A 21,275-nucleotide genomic window follows, 5' to 3' on the forward strand; every position below is an offset into this window, starting at 1 on the left:
TTTCAGACTTGAGTTTCACCTGACCCCTGTGGCCAGAACAGTTCTTTCAGCTCCATCTTCTATCTTCCTAAACTTCCTCCCCTCCAACACAAGCTTTCTTTGTGGAACAGTCCTGGCTGTCTTGGGACTCAGTCTGTAGAACAGACTAGCCTGGAACTTTCAGATATCCTCCTGCCTCTGTCTCCCACATGCTGGAACTAAAGGAGTGCGCCACCAACAGCTTGCTTTATATACCCTTTAGTAGGCCTTTTATTGAGCCCACAGTCCAATTCAGGAAATAGGAAAACCCTGATATTGAAGGAATTTGCAAGTAAAACAGGAAGGACAAGGGTGAGAAGTTTATTCAGCTTTCTTCATAATTTCCTTGCTGGTCCTTGGAGTTGTGGTAGGCCAGTGCCCAGAAGACATTCTGAAGAGAAGTCTCTTCCTGAAGCCAGAACTGTTTGAAAGGATCTACCTGGGCCATCAGCATTTCATACTCTGTCCCTTATTTTCTTTCTTAGGAGAGACTGGTGAGAAACTGCAACAGGCTAAGGCCCTACAGTGACTGACTGGAAGGAGCAGGAGGACATTTAGTGTCACCTACCCACACCAATGACTGCTAGCTCCAGTCAACAGGGAAAAGGCGACCTCTCCTGAATCTTTCTGACTCCTCTTATCCCCTAGGGCGTCCAGGGTCACTGAACATAGCCAGGGTCACATAGGCTCCAGTCCGCTGCCATCCTCCTTGGATAGCCAGTCACCGCGTCCCGCAGCGCCCCAAACACACTTTCGCCTCTTCCCTTGAAGTTGTGCACGCGTCCTAACCACCCCAGCAGCAGTAATCCGCATCCACCTAGCCCAGGCAGAGCTGTCTCCCCAAGGTAAGCTGTTTACTCGTCGCCTTCCTTGGCGATCCTCCCTGGACAGCTGCGGCAGCTACAGCAGCTGCGCCGCTTGCCCGGAGCGTCGGGCGCTCCTTCTTTCTCCCTCCTGGGTCTCCGAACTCACTACTGCGGGCCATGCACACACTAGCAGCGGCCGCGACACACCCGGGAGTGTGTGCGGGACCTCGGGAACCCGCAAGCGTGGTGACACGCTGCAGCCCAGTTCCTCCGGGGCCCTACTCCCAGCCCAGCCTCCCTCCTCTCTGCCCACTCCAGTGACACTTGAGCGGCCACAGGGCGGTGGAGGCTGCAGGCCCGCGGGACTGACTGGCACCCCGAAGAAAACAGAGCAGGGGGCGGGGCGGTCACACAGACCACCGCCTTAGCGATGAGGGATGCGCGCCACAGCCAATGAGCTTGCGATGTGCAACGTGGGGCGGGCCCTGAGGCGGACCCCGAGGAGGAGGTGGCCCTGGCGCTGGAGGCGGGGGCGGTGAGGAGGAAGGGGAGGAGGCGGAGGCGGGCGCGGTGGTGGCGGCGGCCGGCGCGGCGGCGAAGGCGAGGTTGTGCCCCGGACTGTGTCCACCGAGCTCAGCGGCTCTTTCCTGTGCGTGGAGAAGCAGCGGCGCCGCGAGGCAGAGGAGGATCGCGGACGAGCGCGGCGGCGGGACGTCTACGGCTGCCGCGGCCCCGGCGGCGCCCGGCGACAATCGGCGTGGGGAAGCTGCGGCGGCCGCAGCGGCAGCCGCCTCTCCACCACCGGGAAGCCGAGGCGCGGCTGGCGGCGCTGACATCCGCGGCCCTGCCTCTCCTCCCTCGCCCCCGGCCCTCCCCATGTGATCGGTCTTAATCCCGACCGTGTGCGCGCGTGGGGGCTCCATTGCGCGGCGCCCGGTGTCGGTGCCGGGGTGGGTGCTCGCGTGCGCTTCTCCTCCCCATCCCCCGCCCCGTCCCCAAGAATAAAAGAAGAACCGGGAGGCGTGCTCAGAAAATAAATAAATAACCAGCACACACGCGCAGCCCGGAGCGAGGCGGCGGGGCTGGTGGCGGCGGAGGAGGAGTGAAGGCGGCGGCGGCGGAGGAGGGACGCGCGGAGCCGGCAGTAACTTTCGAGCCAGCCCAGAGCCCGGAGCTCCAGCCGAGCGGTTTGCAGCGCGGCGGCGGCGGCGCTGAGTGTCTGGCCCGCCGGTGCGGTCGGGGTGTGCAGTCGGACGGGACCAGCAGCGCGTCGCTGTCCCCCCCTCCCGGTGACTGGAGATGTCCGAGCCCAAGGCGATTGATCCCAAGTTGTCGACTACCGACAGGGTGGTGAAAGGTAAGCGCAGCGCCGCGGCGGCCCGGGGTGCACCGAGTGCCGCAGGCGACCGTCCGCCCCTCCCCCGCCCCGGTTGTCCCTCTCCAGCTAGCGCCGGGGACCTTCTAGGATCTCCTGCAAGAGGCGATCCCCTCCTCCGCCGCGCCCTGCCCCCACACCGCCCACCCGGCCCTAATGGGGGCTTTTATTTATGTATGTATTTATTTTTATTTATTTATTTTTGTGGACCGGGGGGCAGCAGTTGGCAAATGGCTGAGTGGCTGGGAGGCGGTGGCGGGGGTGGCGGTGGCGGGAGGGGGCGCCCGGGGTGGGGGTGACTGCTGGCAGGGTGTAGCTGCTGTGACAGAAATAGGAAGTGGGTGGCTGCTCGCAGGCTTGCATGGGATCGGGTTTATGGTTTGCTCTTTGTAGAGGGAGGGGAGGTGATTTATGGCTTTTAAAAAATTAATAGGGCATTTTTATGTGGCCGTGGCTTGCCGCGGACTGGCTCGCCCCGGCACATTGCTCCAGGCGCTCCATTGCAGCAGTTCCCTGGGCGCCCCCTCCCCCTCCGCGGGAAGGGCCTGCACAGGACTCGCGAGAGAGCGGGAGAGCGTGGGGGGAGCCCAGCTCCGGCTGCCGCGCGCCGCGGGGGGGGGGGACCGGGGCCGCGTGGGGGCAGCGCCAGGCGGGGGACGACCGGAGCCCCCGCCGCCGCCCCGGGATTTCCCCGCAGGCCCGGAGCGACGCGAGCGGTGGTGATCCTCTGTCGACCTCCCTTGCCACCCATGGCTGACTGCCGCCGACCTGTCATTGCTCTTAAAGGGTTCCCTGCTGGTGCACACCTCTGGGGTGTGTGTGTGTGTTGGGGGGAGCTCACCATGCTCCCTTCCCCCAAGCTTCTAACACCCCCTTGGTAACAGGCTATTTGGTTGTCTTTATTGCCAGGGATGACTTGTATGTGTACAACTGGCGGAGATGGCTCTGGGTTGCTAGCTAGGTGAAAACCCCGGGGGATGCTTGGGGTTAGGAAGGGGACAACGTGGTTGCCCTTTCTATCCTTTGGAGGGATCCCACCAGTCTCACTGTATTCCAGCGCTGAATGGGGGAGGAGGTGCAGATTCGAAAGGATTAAGTAGTGACACTTATTCTTGGGGTCAATGTTCCCAGCAAAGCTAAGATGGGCACCAGCCTGTGCAGAGCGGGCCTCTGAAACTGGAAGGAGTGATGGGGGCGGTGTGTGTGTGTGTGTGTGTGTGTGTGTGTGTGTGTGTGTGTGTGTGTGTGTGTGTGATGAGATCGGAGACGGTATCTTATGCAGCAGAGCCTTTAGCTAGAGTGCAAAGCAATCAAGTCATTTGCTCCAGGAACACTTACGTGAAAGTAACCCGGCGCCCGCCCTAAGACCATGATACATATTCTCAGGAGCTTTAAGAAAGGATACTTGCGCCAGGGGATACTTTTACATTTGCTCCACATTTAAAGTTTTGAGTTGTGTTGTGTTGTGTTGTGTTGTGCTTTGTGTGGGTGTGTGTTATGTTCTCTTTTGTGAGAGAATAAAATATCTTCACTCCTTTTGGTTATATTGGAATCATTCCTACTTCAAAGTAGGATTCATGGAGCCGTCAAAATAGAGAGGGAATAGGGATAGCTCTGTAAAAAAAAAAAATTGGTGCCAGATCCTGAAGTGCACAACGGTCTTGTGCGGTGATCAGGATCTCCTTAGTGTGTGATATTTAGGCATAGTTCCAAGGCAAAGATACTTTGTTTTCTAAACAAAGTAATAGTTTACAATTCAGACGACACTATGTGCTGGTAGTAAAAAAAAGTCCTGTCACATTTTCTCTTTTAGATGTCAAACGGGGATTTCTAAAGTGTGTATCTCTAAAATGTAGATTTTCATTGTCATTGTCAGCAAGTAAACTGTGTAAAGCTAATTGCTTGATATGTTTACCAGTTAAGAGGCAGAGCCAGCGTCCAACCATTCCATAGCTCTTTTGCCTCATGCTTCAGTGTCGGGTTTTATAAATGACTTCCTCCACTAGTATGTAGGCACATCCATAACTCCAAAATTTTGATTTATGTATTTTTTTCAGAAGTGATATATACCTGTGGGCTGCAGATTCAAAATAGGAAACATTACTGTAATCTTCCACTTGTTTTGATAGGGATTCTACTGGAAGATTTTGTTTATAGAAAAAAAATATTGATGACTCCCGACTTTCAGATGGGCACCCTGCCATTGCTTTGTTTCTCTCATGCTTTCTTGCTCATTTTCTGTCATTGGTTTAAAAGTCCTGACACAGGCTTCCAGACAACATTTTGTCATGCATAAGACTTTCAGGATTAGAATTTTGAGACGATAATCTATTTTGATCCCCTTGAATATTATATCCACATTTAACAAGTGGAAAGGAAGACGTATGCTGAGTGGGAAAAAATCACAGAATTATTTTTCATTTTAAAGTGGACATAGTAGTATGCAGTACACAAAACATTATTTTAGTTCATAGCTTCTGAAACCTTCATGTCAATTGTCTTTCTCGAAGTCATTCCTTAACACAGGAAGCGGCTTATCTTTGAGGAGCTCTTGAGGTCCTGTCTCCTCTTATAAAATGTATCAGTAGCTGTACTTGATACCTATAGGAATAGTCAGACCAGTCCTTTGGCATGCAGGGCCTTTTCCTACAGTTATCTTTGTTGCTATGATCTGGCTTTTGCCGGATGACAAATTGCTATTTACAAGTGACTCTGTGCTTGTGGTTTTGTTTATAGTAATAGGACAGCAGCTTTCTGCAGCTCTCTTGATTTGTGTTTCCAGAAGGCAACCTTAGAAAGGTAGGTCGAGTTTTAGCTTCAACACCATGGCAGTGTAGACGCTTGTTGAGTCAGCTACATCATGTACAGAGTCTTTAAACTTCAAGAAGAAATCCTTCAGTTAGATTATTTCCACAGAACAATGACCTCAACTAACGAATCATCTGTTGGTTTATTTGACTGTTCTTAAATTTAAAAACAAATGTAAAAGTTGTTAGAATTCAGAGAAACTGTTTTGGCATTCTGTTTGTTGGGAACCAGGATAATTTGATCCATTTGCTTGTTTGTTTATACATTGGAGCATGCAAACTTTATTTGTTTGTTTTGAGAAAGACTGTATATATGTTGAGGGCTTACTCCAAACTCAAGATCCTCCTGCCTCAGTCTTCAGAGGTGATTTCAGGAGTGCTGCACCATGTCTGACTCACATCATGTTTGAAAGCTACACGGAGAATACTGGAATCAGTACAAGACTGAAGTTAATAGGGTGACTAGCTCTCTTCCGCACCCCCAACATATCCTATTGCCTTCTTTCCTTTGTAGTATGCTCAAGAAATCTATTGACACTTTTGTTTTTGGTTGTTTTTCTCTGTCCTCTCTGTAAGGTTCCATTGGCTGTAAAGTTTGCCCTTTGATAGAAGTATTTGGAGGAGATTAGACTGATGTTGTGTTTGTGGCAGTGCTCTGGCTCTGGATAATTCTTTTCTCATCTTCAAATATTTTATAATGGGCCTTTTACCTTATCCCAAACTGATTATAATAATTGACTTTTCAGAGTCTGGCAGGCTGTCAGAGGGTAGATTCCTGGGAAGAGTCCCGTAGACTGTGCTCGGTTCTCCTCTGTAGATGTTTGCGTTCGGTTTGGGGACGATAGCTGCTGTTGCACACCCTGTCACCTTTGAGCTCTTCATGTAATCAGGTACAGGTAGAGAGATTCTGGGAAGATGTCTAAGATCACAGAAGCAAGAATGCAGGAGTGGACAGACTGTTACTAAGTAACTGATGATGTAAGCCATCAGTGTTTATAGCTGAGGGGCACTGGTGTTTCAGAAAGAAAACAAGAATTTGGCAAATCACTAATGACTGTTGTATTTGCAAAAGGAAACAAAGTGGTGGGGCTATGAAGTAGAGCTCTTTTCAAATTTATTTTACGTGCATTTTAATGACTCGATTAATTTGCTACCAGTCGATTGATTTCATTTGTCCGGCCTTCCTTTGGAATATAGTATAATTGATTTAAGTCCATTATCGTTAAACATCAGTATTTGGTGGGTAGAGTTTACATTGGCACTAACTGTTAAGAAAGGCATTTGCTAGGATAGCTGCTACCACAGATGACAGAGTCCTGACATGAATATAGTTGAGCGAATAGCATACACATCGGTGATGCTAACTATCAATTGGGTTGATGTATTCTGTAACATTTACTTTCAGGATTTCTTAAAGAGTAAAGGTAACACAGATGCAACGTTTTCAAAGGTTTGTAAGAAAGGGAGATTTAGGGAAATTCCAATGGCTCTAAATGTTATTAACTTCTAGGAGAAGTAAATACAATGTTGTTGTTTTATAGCACAGAAATGAACCTTTGCTTTAAATAGACACTATTAGATGGCCCATAAAAGGCAACAATCTATCTGCCTTAGAATGTAGTTAATGTGATTTATGCTGATATCGGTGTTAGGTACAAATGTGTCATTTTTGAATCAGTTTATTCTTCCTGACCTGCTTAAAATGATAATTATAGGACCTGAAAGTGTGACTTCTGCTCCGCAGTCGGGTTTGACAGCTGTCATCGGAGGTTTTCCCTGATTTTTCTGTGCCACTGTGTAAAGTTGAAACTAATGATTTGGTCAAATAAAGAATCCCTTTGGAGTGTTGGCCTTGGGAAACGGCATTGTTTAGTTACAGCCTTTAGTGAGTCTAGATGGACGTCCTGAAGGCTTTGTCAGAAAAGGCTGGAACTTGAGGAATTATGAAGGTAGGCAACGAATGACTCAGCAGCAAATTTTTATGATCATGAAAAGATAATTGAGTTCAATTTTCAGCAACTTAATGGGGCAGCAATCACTTGATAGTCAAGAGGGTCGTGCTCAGATCTCGAATTCTTCTGTAATTGTAGGTTATGTGCTTAAACTTACCAGGCAACCTTCTGCTATGGTGTGGGGTAGAAAAAGAACACTGGCGTTTCCTTGGCAGGGGCAGTTCTCCCACTGTGGATGGAGAAGTACAAACGACATGCTATGTGTTTGCGGGTCACTCTGGAATGGTCAGAGCGGGTAATAGTCAAAGCCATCCTACAGTAGCTTGATGTCACGATTCTTTGTAACTAAAGAAATGGAGGCAGAACAGGTGAAAGGGTTCAGGGAGGGGGACGAGAATGAGGGTAAGGGAATGGGTTCTGTGAGTAAGGGGGCTCTTCTTGCTTACAAGTGGACACTTTCTGTTCGATTTAGGGTCTTGGCACCTGTCCTTGCCAGTTTGCTTCCCCATATCACTGGCTGTGTAAAGACGTATTTGTTCTGTTTCTGTATTAGCAGAAAATGGACCCTTCTGCTGATACGTTTTGGAACATGTTATCATCTTACTTGATCTTGCCAGGAGGCTTACTGAAGAAATCCTGGTGATCATGTCTTTCCTTTAAGTTGTGTAACCAGAGATGCAACAGTCTACTGGGCTGAAAAGCACTTTCATCTGGAAGTTCCTGTGGCAAGCCTCTGTCTGAGTCCCTAATAGTGCCACTGGCCAATGCTGCCGTTCTCCACGTTAATTTCTCGAGGAATTTCAGGGAAAGTATCACCAAAGCTATCACTTTTTATTTTTAAAGGCTGTGGCTGTGCAAGGAGAGGGACATGCACTTAGGCTTGTAAGCTCAGCCTTTAGATCTTGTGTTTTGACTGCTCCAGCATTTGTTTTATTTCACTCTGCAGCACTTATACCTTATATATGAAATTATCAGTTGTTTCGTGTTCATATAGCATGCGTTCATAGAGTAGAACATATTTCCTTCCCTGTTTACAGACTCTGAAAGTTTGAAAATCTGATGCACCACCAGCTTGGGGACCCATTCATGCTTCTAGGGTCTGGAATCCATTTTCAGTGTGTGCTAACGTGGCAGAAATCAGTCCTGTCTAAGCAAGTGAATAAATGGTAAAAAAAAAAAGCTCCATTTTTTTTTAAGTTAAAGTCGATATTTTTGAGACCTTCATACCCAATTGTATTGCGATGTGACAATGAACTACCCGGGAACGCAAGGGGCCGGTAGTCAGTGCGTAGGACACAACAGGACAGAACTTGGTGTTTTTTTTCTAAATCCATGCTGTACTCTCATAGTAAAATATACTGCAGCTTGCCTTTCTTCAGACTTTCATTCTGGCTTTCTGTGAACTTTGGTGTCTTGCAACTGGAAGTGCTGAATTTGTCTGCAGAAGAGCACGACCCTTAAGCAGCTATCAGAAATTTCTAGATGCTATCTCCTGATAGTGACACACCACCTCTCTATGGTCATCAATTTCAGACACCGGCCAACATGATGAAACTGGAAGAATTATTGTTGGCCTTTGGAGAGAAAGAGGCGGGTGTGTGTGTGTGTGTGTGTGTGTTTTGGTGTAAATTAAGGAAAATAATTGTTGGGAGCCACCTAGTCGTAAGACACACAGAGATTCTCTTTCCATAGCAACTGTGTTTTCTCAGCTTTTCCTCCTTAGGAGGAATTACTGGTTCTGATTCAAAAGGTGCATTTATTTCTATAGAATAACAGAATGTTCTGGAAGCTGCCGCCCATCAGATCCTAACCTATATCTTAGGTTGCTGCGTGCACTTAGGCGTACATAACAAATATTCCTATTCAGAGTTTTGTTTTGAAAGTTTGGTCAATGCGACCCCTATTATGTACTCAGTAAATACTCCTTGAATGGTTTGACCACTGTGGGGTTTTCATGTGTTGTCTGAAGCTATAAACAGAGACAGATTCTGTTTGTTTTGAATCTTCTCTCCCTTTCAAGTTCCGATTCCTTGTGAATGGTTGTATTTGGTGACTGGAAAATTCCTTCTTCAGCCCACTCAGGAACTGGAGGATGAGAAGCCAGAAAGAAGGTGATGTCGTAGCTGTGCCGAGGGCGGCTTTCTTGTTGGGTCATTTTAATTGCCCATGTCTGAGGAATTTCAAAGTTAATTTTTTTTTTAAATCTGAGATTATGTGTTTGAACTTAAACACTTTATTTTGTAATAAAATACTGATTTTAGCAATCAGTTAAAGCCATCAGTTATTGACATGTTTGGGAAAATACATTATTCATCGGATCGTGGGATTATTAGATGGTTTTTATGTTAATTATTGCCCAGCCTTTGATTTCCTAAGATTATGACCTGATATATTTTGAAAGAAGTCAAAACTAAAATGCAAAACTCAAACCCTCATTTGTGTGCATCTTGATTTATTATTATCTGGTGCGTGCGTGCCTGCGTGTGTGTGTGTGTGTGTGTGTGTGTGTGTGTGTGTGTGTGTGTGTGTTAATTTAGAAGTACCATTCTCGCTGTTGTTGCCTCTTGTCATCTTCTGGCCCTGAAATGCCATGGACAGCATCCAGCTGAACGATGTGCGGGCCACGAGAAGTTAAAAACCATGGCACCCACTCTGCTGAGTCCTTGTTTCTGCTGAGTGGGCTCGGAGCCATCTGTTGACATTTGTTTTTAAGTATCTTGTAAGCAATGACATCTTATCAGATTAAATTAAAAGTATAATATGCAGTCTTTTAAAATGACAGAACTCGAGTCAGCATTGGGCTGCTCTTTGCTTTTAACAGAGAAATTGAAACTTTTCTTTCCTTTAAGGATGAAGTCTAGGCTTGTTAGCTTGTTACACACATAGCTAATGTTAACCTCTCCTGGGTGGGCTTCATTCTTGGGATAGGAATAGCTCTTCTGGTCACTCAGTTCCTGCCCTTGGGTCTTCGTTCGCCTCCTGTTCTCTTGCACCCCTCCTCACACCTTCAGCTGAAGTCTAGGGAACCCCTTACTGGCTGGCGGCAGGTTGTGTCAATGGTTTGTTTTCTTGTCTGCCTCTCCTCCTTAGGAAGTGAAAAGCCCTACATCAGTGGTTCTCAACCAGTGTGCTGTGTGATCCCCTTTGAGGGTGTCAATGACCCTTTCACAAGGGATTGTCTGAAACCATTGGAAAAACACAGATACTCACATTACTATTCACAACAATAACGAAATTACAGTTATGGAGTAGCAGCGAAAATGACTTCATGGTTGGGAGTCACCACAGCGTGAAGAACTGGATTAAAGGGGTTGCAGCATCCTGAAGGCTGAGGACCCCTGACCTAGAGAGAGGAAGATTCTGTTCCATTTGTTTTTATAGATTCAGCTCAAGCAGGGAGCGTGCTACACAATAGGACTGTGACCTGTAATTGTTATGTGTATGAATTAATAGAAAAACTGAAATGCATTTCAAGTTCTGAAGTTATGGAGTTCTATTTTGAAGTTTTGTGCAACTTAAGTCGAGGTCAGGTTACGGACATCTGATGATTTCTTGATCATTGAGCCACCTCGGGAGTGCATTTTACTGGTGATTATGCAGTGTTCGTGTTACCTGAGCATCTGTGGTTACTTGCCCAGTGGTCAACATGCAGACATATCCCTGACTGGACCATGGGTGTTGTTTTTAAGTGGATCTCTTTCCGTTACAAGATGCACAGAAGGCTGTGTGCTTTGTTCAGTGCAGGAGCGCTTCCCTAGTGTGCACAAGGCACTGGATTGCATGCCTAGCACTGGGGCTTGGGGAAAGTGTGCAGATGAATTTTCCTCAGTGGTTGGAGGGGAGGTGGGGATTCCTTTTCAATTAGCGATGAGAGTAAGTTGACTACCAGTTGTGAGGCCTTGATCAGGCATCCGTGTACAAATGCAGATTTGTAACTGCAAGTGTACGGATCCAGACATATGTAAGACCTCACACATTTGTATAGGACATGGCTAATACAATACAAATACAGTGGTAGTAGACTTTTGGGACCAGTTTCTGAATAATAGAGGATGCACACAATCCTCCCAGACTGTGCCTCCTTAGTGTCAGAAGAACTGAGCCCTTGAATTCACACCTCCGGGGAGGCCTAAGAAGTGAGGCATCTGCCCTGAATCCCTTTCTCTTGGAACTCTAGCCATCACTCTGCCTTGTGTGCCTCCTTCAAGCCGGTCCACCGGGGCTAGCCAAGCTCCTCTTTCTTTTTGTTGTGCTAAAAACAGATACCCCAGTGTGTCAACTCTGTCTCTCCTCCAGAGAACTACTTTCATTTCAAGGCATTTAAGAGGAAGGGAACTACAGTAGCCTGTGTGAAATATTGTTATTAAGTTATGACTTTATGTGTTCACCAACAGGAAAGGAACCCTTCTGTTGCACCCACTTCTGGTTAGAGCCCTTTTCGTTTGGCTTTGTTCCACAATACCTTTGCCCACATAGCTGTGTAAAACTCGTGAGTGTTTCGGGAGCGCCATGAGGCCGAAAGGATTTTTAGTTGTGAAGGGACCCGAGCGATTTTGAATTCTGATTGAGAAAAGGCTCGGTTGTGCTTTAACCAAAGTCTGCAGTCTCGGGTTACTTACCTCTTTGTGTGTGCGATCACACTCAGATGAGCCAGTGTTTGGAAGCACCAGAGATTTAGGTCACAAATTGAGGGGAAAAAAGGGCCAGGGACATTTAACACAAGAATAGATTATTTTGCAATCTTAGAATAAGCAGGACTTGTTTTGTGTGTAAATGTGAACATGCACACTAAAAAATTTAGTTTGAGTTATGAGATTTTTTTTTTTTTAATGCTAGAAGTAACCTTGGGACTATAGTTTACCACTGGTTACAGAAACTCACCCAGCTTTTATTTTATTATTTTATTTTATTTTTTATCTCTTAGTCTTATTTAGATCTGGGTCTGTGTCAGGCAAATTGGAATCTGGTGGTTGGAACATGCAGCTGAATTTTAGCTAAAGCGACTGCTAACCTGGAATCCCTGTCAGGCCTTCCTGAGGGATGAGAACAGCGCCATCTCAGGCTCCAATCAAGTGAGAGGGATCTCCCTGCTCCTGCTTCCTTGGGCCTCTTACTCATCCTGCCATCCTGGACATCTCTTCTTACAAGAAATACTTTCTCCCGTCTGCAGTCTGATCCCTCCGAAAATGAATTTGCTGCGTTCCAAAGAGTGCGCTTTGTCTGTTTTCTCCGAGAGAACACATCTCCTAGTAAACACAGCACCCTTGTTCCTCAGGCTCGTTAGGCACGCAGAGTGGTTTCTAGGTCGTTCTGGATATTATCAGCAGGACTTTAAATCCAAGTCAGGCTATTGGAGTCTTTGCAGGTGGAGATTTGAACAAACGTTGATCATGGTCAACCTGCTTTCATTGTCCATCAGCCCTTTCATTTGGGTTCCTCCAGTTTGGTTTGTGGCTTTCCTGGGCCTGCATGCTGACCTTTAAGCTGCCCGAGGCTCAGGAACGTCTTACAGTAGGCTCTGTCCACTGTACCATGTCCTTTGGCTGGCTAAGGATGGCCACTGTCCTGATACTCTAAGCTTTGAAATTCCCTTTCTCTTCTACCAGTCCGCTGCGGCTTTAGGGTGTTTAATACTTAATCCCTGTAAGCAGGAACATCCCAGAACCTAGAAGGTATTTGTTTCTCACCACTGACTTTCTGTAGCCTTCCATTCATAATGGGGGTAAGTGACACAGATGGTCCGATGACAGCACCTTGGAGGTACTGAGCGGGGCGGCGGAAAAGCGGGTCTCTTGGTCAATTTCACAGCACACTACAGTGACAGATTAGCATCCCACTCGAGCAGAGCCACTGTGCCCAACTCAAGGGCTGTGGATAAACAGCTTCAAAGTCAATTCAATTTCATTACCTCGAAGGATTAAATGCGATTTGATAAAACGTTTTCGCCGAGGTTTGAAGCTGGCCATGGGCTCGCAGCTGTGGCATCGGAGAATATTGCCGCATTAACTCTGCTCCCGAGTATTAATTACTACCGATAACGGTGTACACACATCCGTGAGTGTTTCACAAGTGGATTCAATATCCCCATGAGAGGGTGCTCTCGCCCCTGTCCTGACCTGAAAAGATGGAGCCAGAGCTGTGGGGTATTAATGGCGGCGGGCAAGATACGTGGCCTGCAGCCTGCTTGATCTGGTTGTAAATTGGGATGCATTCTAGTAGTGTTCCTGGAAACTATACTTGCATTTTCCTGGACGTGTTTGGATGATTGCAACTCATTAGACTCCGTATTTCATCATGCGAGTGCTCTGGGCAAGTGACTGTCAAGTCCGATGCATCAGAAAGGCCGGGAAAGGCTTGTGCCTACACTGGGAGGGTATACATTTGAGAGGCAGTGTGTACTCAAAATAGAGCTTGGGATATGTGGTGGGAACCTCTGTGGAAATTTCAAAGTTCCTCTCTTTACAACATCACCCAATAACTACTTAACTACTTTGTATCTTCTTCTTCTTCTTCTTCTTCTTCTTCTTCTTCTTCTTCTTCTTCTTCTTCTTCTTCTTCTTCTTCTTCTTCTTCTTCTTCTTCTTCTTCTTCTTCTCCCTCTCCCTCTCCCTCTCCCTCTCCCTCTCCCTCTCCCTCTCCCTCTCCCTCTCCCTCTCCCTCTCCCTCTCCCTCTCCCTCTCCCTCTCCCTCTCCCTCTCCTCCCTCTCCCTCTCCCTCTCCCTCTCCCTCTCCCTCTCCCTCTCCCTCTCTCTCTCCTTCTCCTTCTCCTCCTCCTTCTTCTTTTTTCTTCCTCCTTCTCCTTCTCCTCCTCCTCCTTCTTTTTTCTTCCTCCTCCTCCTTCTCCTCCTTCTCCTCCTCTTCCTCCTCCTCTTTCTTTTAAAATTAATTTATTTATTATTTCATGTGCATTGGTGTTTAACTCGCATGTGTGTCTATGTGAAGGTGTCAGATCCCCTGGAACTAGAGTTCTAGACAGTTGTGAGCTGCCGTGTAGGTGCTGGGAATAGAACCTGGTCCTCTGGAAGAGCCGAGAGTGCTCTTAACTGCTGAGTCAGTCTCCAGTCACTGATGGACTTCTGTGATCAGTTACAGTTTAAGACAACCTGGGTATTTTGAAATAAAAACTTTCAGATATGATATTAAAACATAATTTAGTGAACCAAATAAATTTTCTGCACTTTGATAGTTCCCGATACCCAGAAAGTATCCCATGCCTCGGGGACTCACCTTTTATAAATTTCACTCAGATTTTTAGACTGCCTTTTCCCCATTCCCCTAAAGATACATTTCGTGTGGTAGATTACCAGGCTGAACCTGTTGAATGTATAAATGACTGTTGATCACTTATCAAAATGTATTTGGCTCCTTTTTGCTTTTGTAGGCACGGGACATTTAATGCCCACCTGAAGTAGCTTTACGCTGTGTTCTGGGCCACCTTAAACTGGGCAGTTTGTGATGGTTAATGTCCAGTGTGGAAAACAAAAGTCAATTTTACACGACAAAGTAGTAGCAATTACTCTTCTGGCCAAAGGTGCCCTGCAGTGTGGGAGCACAGGAGAGAGTGATGGGCTCTCTCCAGAGGCTGTGCTTCTGTTTTTAGTGAAAAGGAACCAATCTTAATTTTCTTGGCTGTTTCAAGTGACACTGAGCTTATTTAAATTATGTGGACCTCAGTGTGGAGTGTGTGTGTGTGTGTGTGTGTGTGTGTGTGTGTGTGTGTCTATGTGCGCGCACACATGTGCATGTGTGCCCAAGGAGGCCAGAGGCTTAGAATTTGCTGGAGAAGGAGCTATTGGTGCTGAGAACTGAATTGGAGTCCCCTTAACCTTCTCTGTAGCCTTGGTATCGTAGAGTAAAGATGGTTTTTAGGGGATTGGAAATGGGGTGATGGGAGTTTTTAGGGGACTGGAAATGGGGTGATGGGAGTTTCATAACTGGAATTCTGCAGTTATTCCTATTGTGATGCATACATGATAAACCATAACTGTGGGCTATTGAAGATAGAGCTGACCTTAAAATCAACTAGGTCAGTTATTTAAAAAGAGCTCTTTAGTTAGGGGTAATAGTGGATGCCTTTGATTCCAGTGTTTGAGAGGCAGAGGCAAGCAGATCCCTGTAAGTTTGAGTCTAGCCTGGTCTATAGAGATAGTTCCGGGGTAGCCAAAGCTAGGCAGTGAGACCCATTTCTAAACAAACAGACAAACAAGCAAATAAAACTAAAAAAAAAAAAGTGATTCCTGTAAGATGAGTAAGAGGCCACCTACCTTACCATCCTTGGGAGAGGCCTCAGTTCACTTCTGGATAAATCTGGAACTCAGCCCCACATTCTCTATATGTCACTGCAAGTCCATGGCAGGAAGCCACGTGTCCATGTTGAAGTCATTTTTTCTTCTCGAAAGAAGTGACAGTGCTAAGTGTGCAAGTTTGAGACAAGGAGAGAAAAATTACATGTAGCAATGCCAAGCCTGGTGCCTGTTCAGAAAGAGCCTTTGGGATGTGGTAGACACTGTTGCCTGAGTAGACAGCTCCTTTGAAAGCCAAGCTTTCTACTAATAGAAGGGCTTTGCATTGGGTATGTGTTTCCTTGTATCTTGCTCACCAGTCTCTTGGTAGTTTGGGTGCCTGTGCCCTTACAGAGAGGCAGTTCATATTGGTCTTAAAGGCTTCCCATAGTCCAGATTCTGTTCTCTTTGAACAGATGGGCTGTTTGCTCCGTGCATTTACTCCTCTGTTTTGTTTGCAGCTCCTCTTGACCAAGTCCTACACGTCAGTATTCTTGTATTTCTTTGCTCAACCCTCCGGGCTGTCTTGCTTCTTTCGAGTCATAGGGCTGATGACTGCTTGTAGACTGATGACTAGCATGTCTATATTTACAACCTGTTTTTTTTCCCTCCCTCTGGAATGATTTCTCAACCCCTATGACAGTTGCTATGCATGGGTGTGGTGCAAATAAAGTGGGGGATCTGTTTGGTGTTTCCTGCCCTGGTAATGTTGCCATCATTAATCCATCCAATCAAACACATCACTCAGTAGTTCAGACCTTTTAAATACGTCTACCCTGTTGCAGCAACCCTCCAACAACAGTCTCTGCTTTCAGTCTGAATTAATTTCAGTCTACATTAATTTTCTCATATGATGTCTAGAGTGATTTCTCTTTTCAAAACTTGAACAGATTATACCGGCTCAGGTGGTTCAAGGTAGTCTTGAACTGGACGTGTAACTGAGGATGGGTTTGAACTTTTGTCTTCCTCCCTCCACCTCCCTAGTGTTGGGATTATGGGCTTCCTCTGCCATGCTCAGGTTATGGGATGTTGGAGACCGAACCCAAGGTTTCGTGATTGCCAGACAAGCAGGGTATCAGCCGAACTAAGTCAGTGCTCTGTCCATTAGTTATTGATCTTTGTTTTACTCGTATTTGACCCTTATGAATATCTGAAGTCTGAACCTATTTATTGTAAAGCACTTGCTAATTCATACTGAAATCTTGTCACCACTTCATTGGAGTTTCAGTTCCTGGCTGCAGAAGAGAGAATCTTTATTCAGGGATGTGTTGAGAATGTCAGAGTTCTATATGATCAAAGTTGTTTGAAACATAGTAATTGACCTTTAATTATAAGAAAAATCTGGCTCTGGGTCTTGGCTTCTATCACTGAGCTGCAGTCACAGCCTGTTTTGTCTCACTGGGTTGCCCAGGCTGGTCTTGAAAACACCATCCCCATACTTCACCCACCATCACAACCTTGAGGCACCAGTGCTGAGGTTGAAATAAACTTAAATCCAAACTAGACTTCCATGCGCGCCTGGGACTCCTTAGCTTTTCTCTATGAACCTCTGCACCTTGTAGCCCCAGCTGCGGGCTGTCTGCCCTGCACATACACAGTGTAACACCGATGTTTGAGATGTGTTTTCCCCTCCTGCAGTGCAAAATTTTGGGGTTTCTCTTACACGCTCCTCCTCCCAACTGACTCCTAAGATGCTTAAAATATAATTCCGCCCTCTTTTCACCCCTTCAATCAAATTGGAGGAGGTATTCATATGTGTATAAATTCATCAATATCACAGAAATGGTGATACTGCCTTTTTTTTCACGATCATACTTTTAATTTATGTAGTCCAAATCAAATTATATTATGTAATAACTTTGATTTACCATCTTATCCTGTCTCAATGAAATTTTCACGTGGTAAATTTATAAGCCAGGTAGGCCATCTTTGCTGTAGACTTTGTAACTTCTATATAATTCTAAGCACAGCATTTAATAAACCCAGTTGAATTTGACCATGCTAAACTAACCCATTTCTCTTATTCATTTAATATTTTTGTTATAATTCGTGAGTAGATTTATCTGAGAGTTACCTAAGCCAGACTACCAAATTAGTTCCCACAAGAAACACATCCTCAGACTCCTATTGGAGGTTCTGCACGTAGAATATTGGAAAAAATGGGGTTGGGTTAAGAAGCAACTTGTAGGTTCTATTTGAAAAGAGAGAGAGAGAAGGGAGGAAGGGAGAGGGAATGAGGCAGAGAGAGAGGGAGAGAGGAGAAACAGACACTTTAAAAACTGAAACAAGAAAAAATGGAGGTGCTTGGGTAGTCATCCTTCTGGTAGTTTACCTAATTGGTATCTTTTTCTTTATCACAGCTTTGAAAAGATACTTTAAACAATATCTAGGGAGATGGCTCAGTTAGTAAAGCGCCTGCAGTACAAACTTGAGGACCTGGGCTCTCATCCTGACCACCAGGTAAAAGCCAGATGTAGCAAACTACTCTGTACATAACCTCCATATTGGACGGGACCTCAGAGACCATGTAACTGAATAGAGTAGCTGCAGGTTCGGTGAGAGAGCTTGTCTCAAAACACAAAGCGGAGAATGAAGTCGAGAACGAGTGAGGAAGACAAAAGGACATTGTTCTCTGGTTTCCACATGCGTGTGTACAGGTGCGCTCTGCACACTCGAATGCTCATCTGATCACAAGACCCTGTATGCATACCCCTTCCACACACATCAAGTCCAGGGACTTCATTCTGCATGTTATAGTGATGGCGGAGGTCAGGGAAATGGGTTTCCCAGGAACACTGGGTGGAGAATGTTTCTCATTGGCAAGTAATATGCACTATATTATTTAACCTTTACCTTGGGGGAGAAGACGTTATTCCTTTGTAGGCCCCCTTGTCTCTTCACAGTCTCCAGCTCAAAGTAATCCAGTGACCCATGAAGTGACTTTGTACTCTCTGAGCTTTTATTTTCAAATCACTAAGGTCATTCGAAATCTGCCTTTCCAGAGGATGGGTTCATTCCTAAGTACCTCTGTAGTGAGTGGGTCCTTGAGTGCCTGTTTATTAGTGATGACTCCTGAAGCTTATAGATGAATTTGTTTTGAGGCAGGCTCTCCATTGAAACAGCGATGCTTGCATATTTGTAGCTGTGTGTTCATGAATGTTGTTGTCTCCGGAGTCCCACTCAGGGCATTGGATCCCTTAGAACTAGATTTCCAAACAGTTGTGAGCCTCCCATGGTGGTGGCTGAGTCTTCTGCAGAAGTAGGACCCTCACGTAATTCTTCAGCCCTGACACAAGATCTCTACACTCCGGGATCTACATGGCTGTGTGTCTGCAAATGACCTAGAACTTCTGATCCTCCTCTCTATTTCCGTGGTGCCGGGACTGGGGCACAAGTCAGCACACCAGGTTTATCTAGCTCTGGGATGAATCCTAGGGCTTTCTGCTCGCTGACTCTTTACTGAGCTCACCCCACTCCCACCCACACCTCCCCTAACAAGGACTTGTTTTTATATAAAGTTCCATTGCTGCTGAAATTATATGTATTTTTAGTGGGAGGGGGCAGTAAGATGGGGGTGTGGCTATTTTTCTCCATTTTGGAAATATCTAAAGCCCATGAAGAAAGAATACCATTGGAGTGTAAGTGAGGCCTTACCGATTTGAAACATCGAGGTCGTGCTTTCTATGAGATACTCAGAGGAGACAATTTTCTTGGGTCTTGAGTTTTCTCCTGTTGCTGAGAACTGAACAATGAATCCACTGCTAGTTACTTCACAGAGCTGGCTTTCACTGTGGGGCCTTCGCTGTCTTAAATTCATTTCTGTATTTCTGTCACTAAAGCAAAGAAAGGAAGCCGCACAGAGCCAAAGTGAAAGCCACTTCAAGGAGATGTCACCTGAAACATTCTGAGGAGGGAGTCATGTGGTTTCATTGTAGCATTTTTAGATGCAAATGTGAACTGTTTTGAGATCAGGAAGTTTCATTTACTACCTTCAGGATTCTGTGACCTGCTAAGTACCAGCCAGGTTGCACTTTCAGACTTCACATCTAACCTTTGTTGAAGACTAGGGGGAGGGCGACTGTCCTGCGCTCGGAATGCTTCATCCAAACTAGGCAGTTGGAGAAACTTGGTTCTTGAGCCCCCAACTGATAACTGTTTCTGATTTAGCTGAAGCTGTTTTGAGTGTTGTTGGGAAAGCCCATGGTTGCAGTGGTGGAAGGTCACAGGCCTAAGAGAAGATGTTCACACTCCTTGTGTCAGTCCTCAGGTCTGTGCCTTCAGATAGCTCAGTTTGTTACTGGGTCTCTTACTCTTCCTGGCTTCATGATGAGTAATTCTGCATGTGGGGAAATGTGTTCCCTGCTGGGTTCTGCCTGGGGTCATGCTTTCTTTTCCTCATTTTGCTCCCTGCGGGATGTGCTTGGTGATCTTAGACTTCATTATGACTTATGTTTTGATTGTTTATAAAAGTATTTGTTAACTTACAGAACACAACTTTTGGATATCTTGAGTTCTTAAGTAGGAGTGCAACTGGAGTGTTTTATTGACAATTCTGGTTTTGTTAACTAGGATTTACTGAAATGTGAGACCTTCATGGCTTGAAAAAAAACAAAAACAAAAACAAAATATACATTGCACTTTTCCTGCTCAGTACTACCTGCTTAGTACTAAAGTCAGGTCTTTCTTGTAATAAACCTTTTCATGTAAGGGTAGCAATTATCCAGTTTTTATCATTGCATGCGAGAATACTTTTACTATATCGTGCATATCAGGTAAGTGTGAATCAACCTAGGAATATTTCAGAGAACCACTGACTACACACTCCAGTGGATCTACTTATGAACAAGGTGAGAACATATATGAGAGACATTTGGGTGCCTTTTCCAAAAATGTGAATTTAATTCCTAGTGTAAGAGCAAATTTTAAAGTAGGAGATTAGAGGCAGATGTGTCTCTGTAAATTCAAGTCTAACCATAAGGACTGACAAAGCTACATATACTGTGAGGCCGCGTGTCAAGAAAAGGGGCAGGGTTTTGGGACAAGACTCTGTGGTTGAGCACTTGTCAAGTAAAGTGGGAGATGAACATAAAGGACACCCCTCTCCAGAGACCTCTAGTAAATGCTGTGGGCAAACGTATATCACAATTTTGCTTTATTCCCACCCAGCTTGATAGGGTAGTGTCTTTGTACTACACAAGAAGTTTTTCTGATTGGAGAGAGGCATGCCTGTGTCTCACTCCGTTACCATATTGGGTTAGAGTCCGTTGGAGTGAGCAGAAGTACCACTTCGTATCCCACTCTTTATGTATGTCACGGGGAGATAAAGCCAGCATCGATGGAAGGGGTGGGCAACATAGGGAGAGAGGAGAGGAGGGAGAGAGAAGGATTAAGGGACAGAGAGGGAGAGGGGAGACCTGTGCTTGTAATTGTTGAACCCAGGACCTGTTAGGCAGGCGGCCATTGGAGATGAGGGCCATTGGCCCTCACTGGGGCCTTGCCATCCCAATCCTCCTGCCTCAGCCCTTTGACTACAGGACCACTGGTGTGTAGTGGGCCTGAGTGTTATTTTTACTGATCTTTCCTCTTTTACTAAACAGTGAATTATAGGACAGGGTAAGATTTTGTCCTTTACAGTGTTTCCCACTGTGAGGTTTGGTGAATGGTGGGGTTCACAGTTCCACAGTGATGGAATTATCAACACTAATGTATATTTTTAAATGATTATGTAATTATGCTGCAGAGGATGATGGTACCATCTGTTCTTACCTGAACTGCTGTCCTATGAAGAGAGTTCCAGAAGATTATTTGGTCTATGTCTAGGTGTCCTCAGCTACTCAGAGATTTTGTCCAGTGCCACTTATAGACACAGTGTGCTGTATCTGTGTCGTCTTATCCACCCAGCCCTTCATGTTATGCGACCACAGCCTCTTTTACGCATGTATCCCGGGGCAGAGCACTCTGGGATTCCTGAGTGCTCCTTGTTGCTCTTTCCAATAGTCTAGTCTTGAACCTTAGCGCTGACAATGCTCACTTTC

At 45.9% G+C, this 21,275-nt stretch overlaps 1 protein-coding gene across 7 annotated transcripts in view; it reads left to right on the forward strand.

The window, feature by feature from the left end:
• The first annotated feature begins 1,396 nt into the window (after positions 1-1,396).
• Ppp3ca (protein phosphatase 3 catalytic subunit alpha) overlaps positions 1,397-21,275 on the forward strand; it is a 272,778-nt gene continuing 252,899 nt past the window's right edge. For 2 of the 7 annotated variants that reach the window (XM_087616201.1, XM_087616203.1), the window contains exon 1: positions 1,397-2,373. In XM_087616201.1, the coding sequence (XP_087472327.1) occupies positions 2,124-2,373 (250 nt within the window). In that variant the 5' untranslated portion in view covers positions 1,397-2,123. Of the gene's footprint in view, positions 2,374-2,824; positions 3,077-21,275 lie in introns of those variants that run through there. The other 5 variants (XM_087616205.1, XM_087616206.1, XM_087616210.1 and 2 more) reach the window with 4 other exon arrangements.

This window comes from Rattus norvegicus, chromosome 2, assembly GCF_021556685.1.
Source record: "Rattus norvegicus strain SHRSP/BbbUtx chromosome 2, alternate assembly SHRSP_T2T, whole genome shotgun sequence".
In the NCBI taxonomy this organism is placed as follows: Eukaryota; Metazoa; Chordata; class Mammalia; order Rodentia; family Muridae; genus Rattus; species Rattus norvegicus.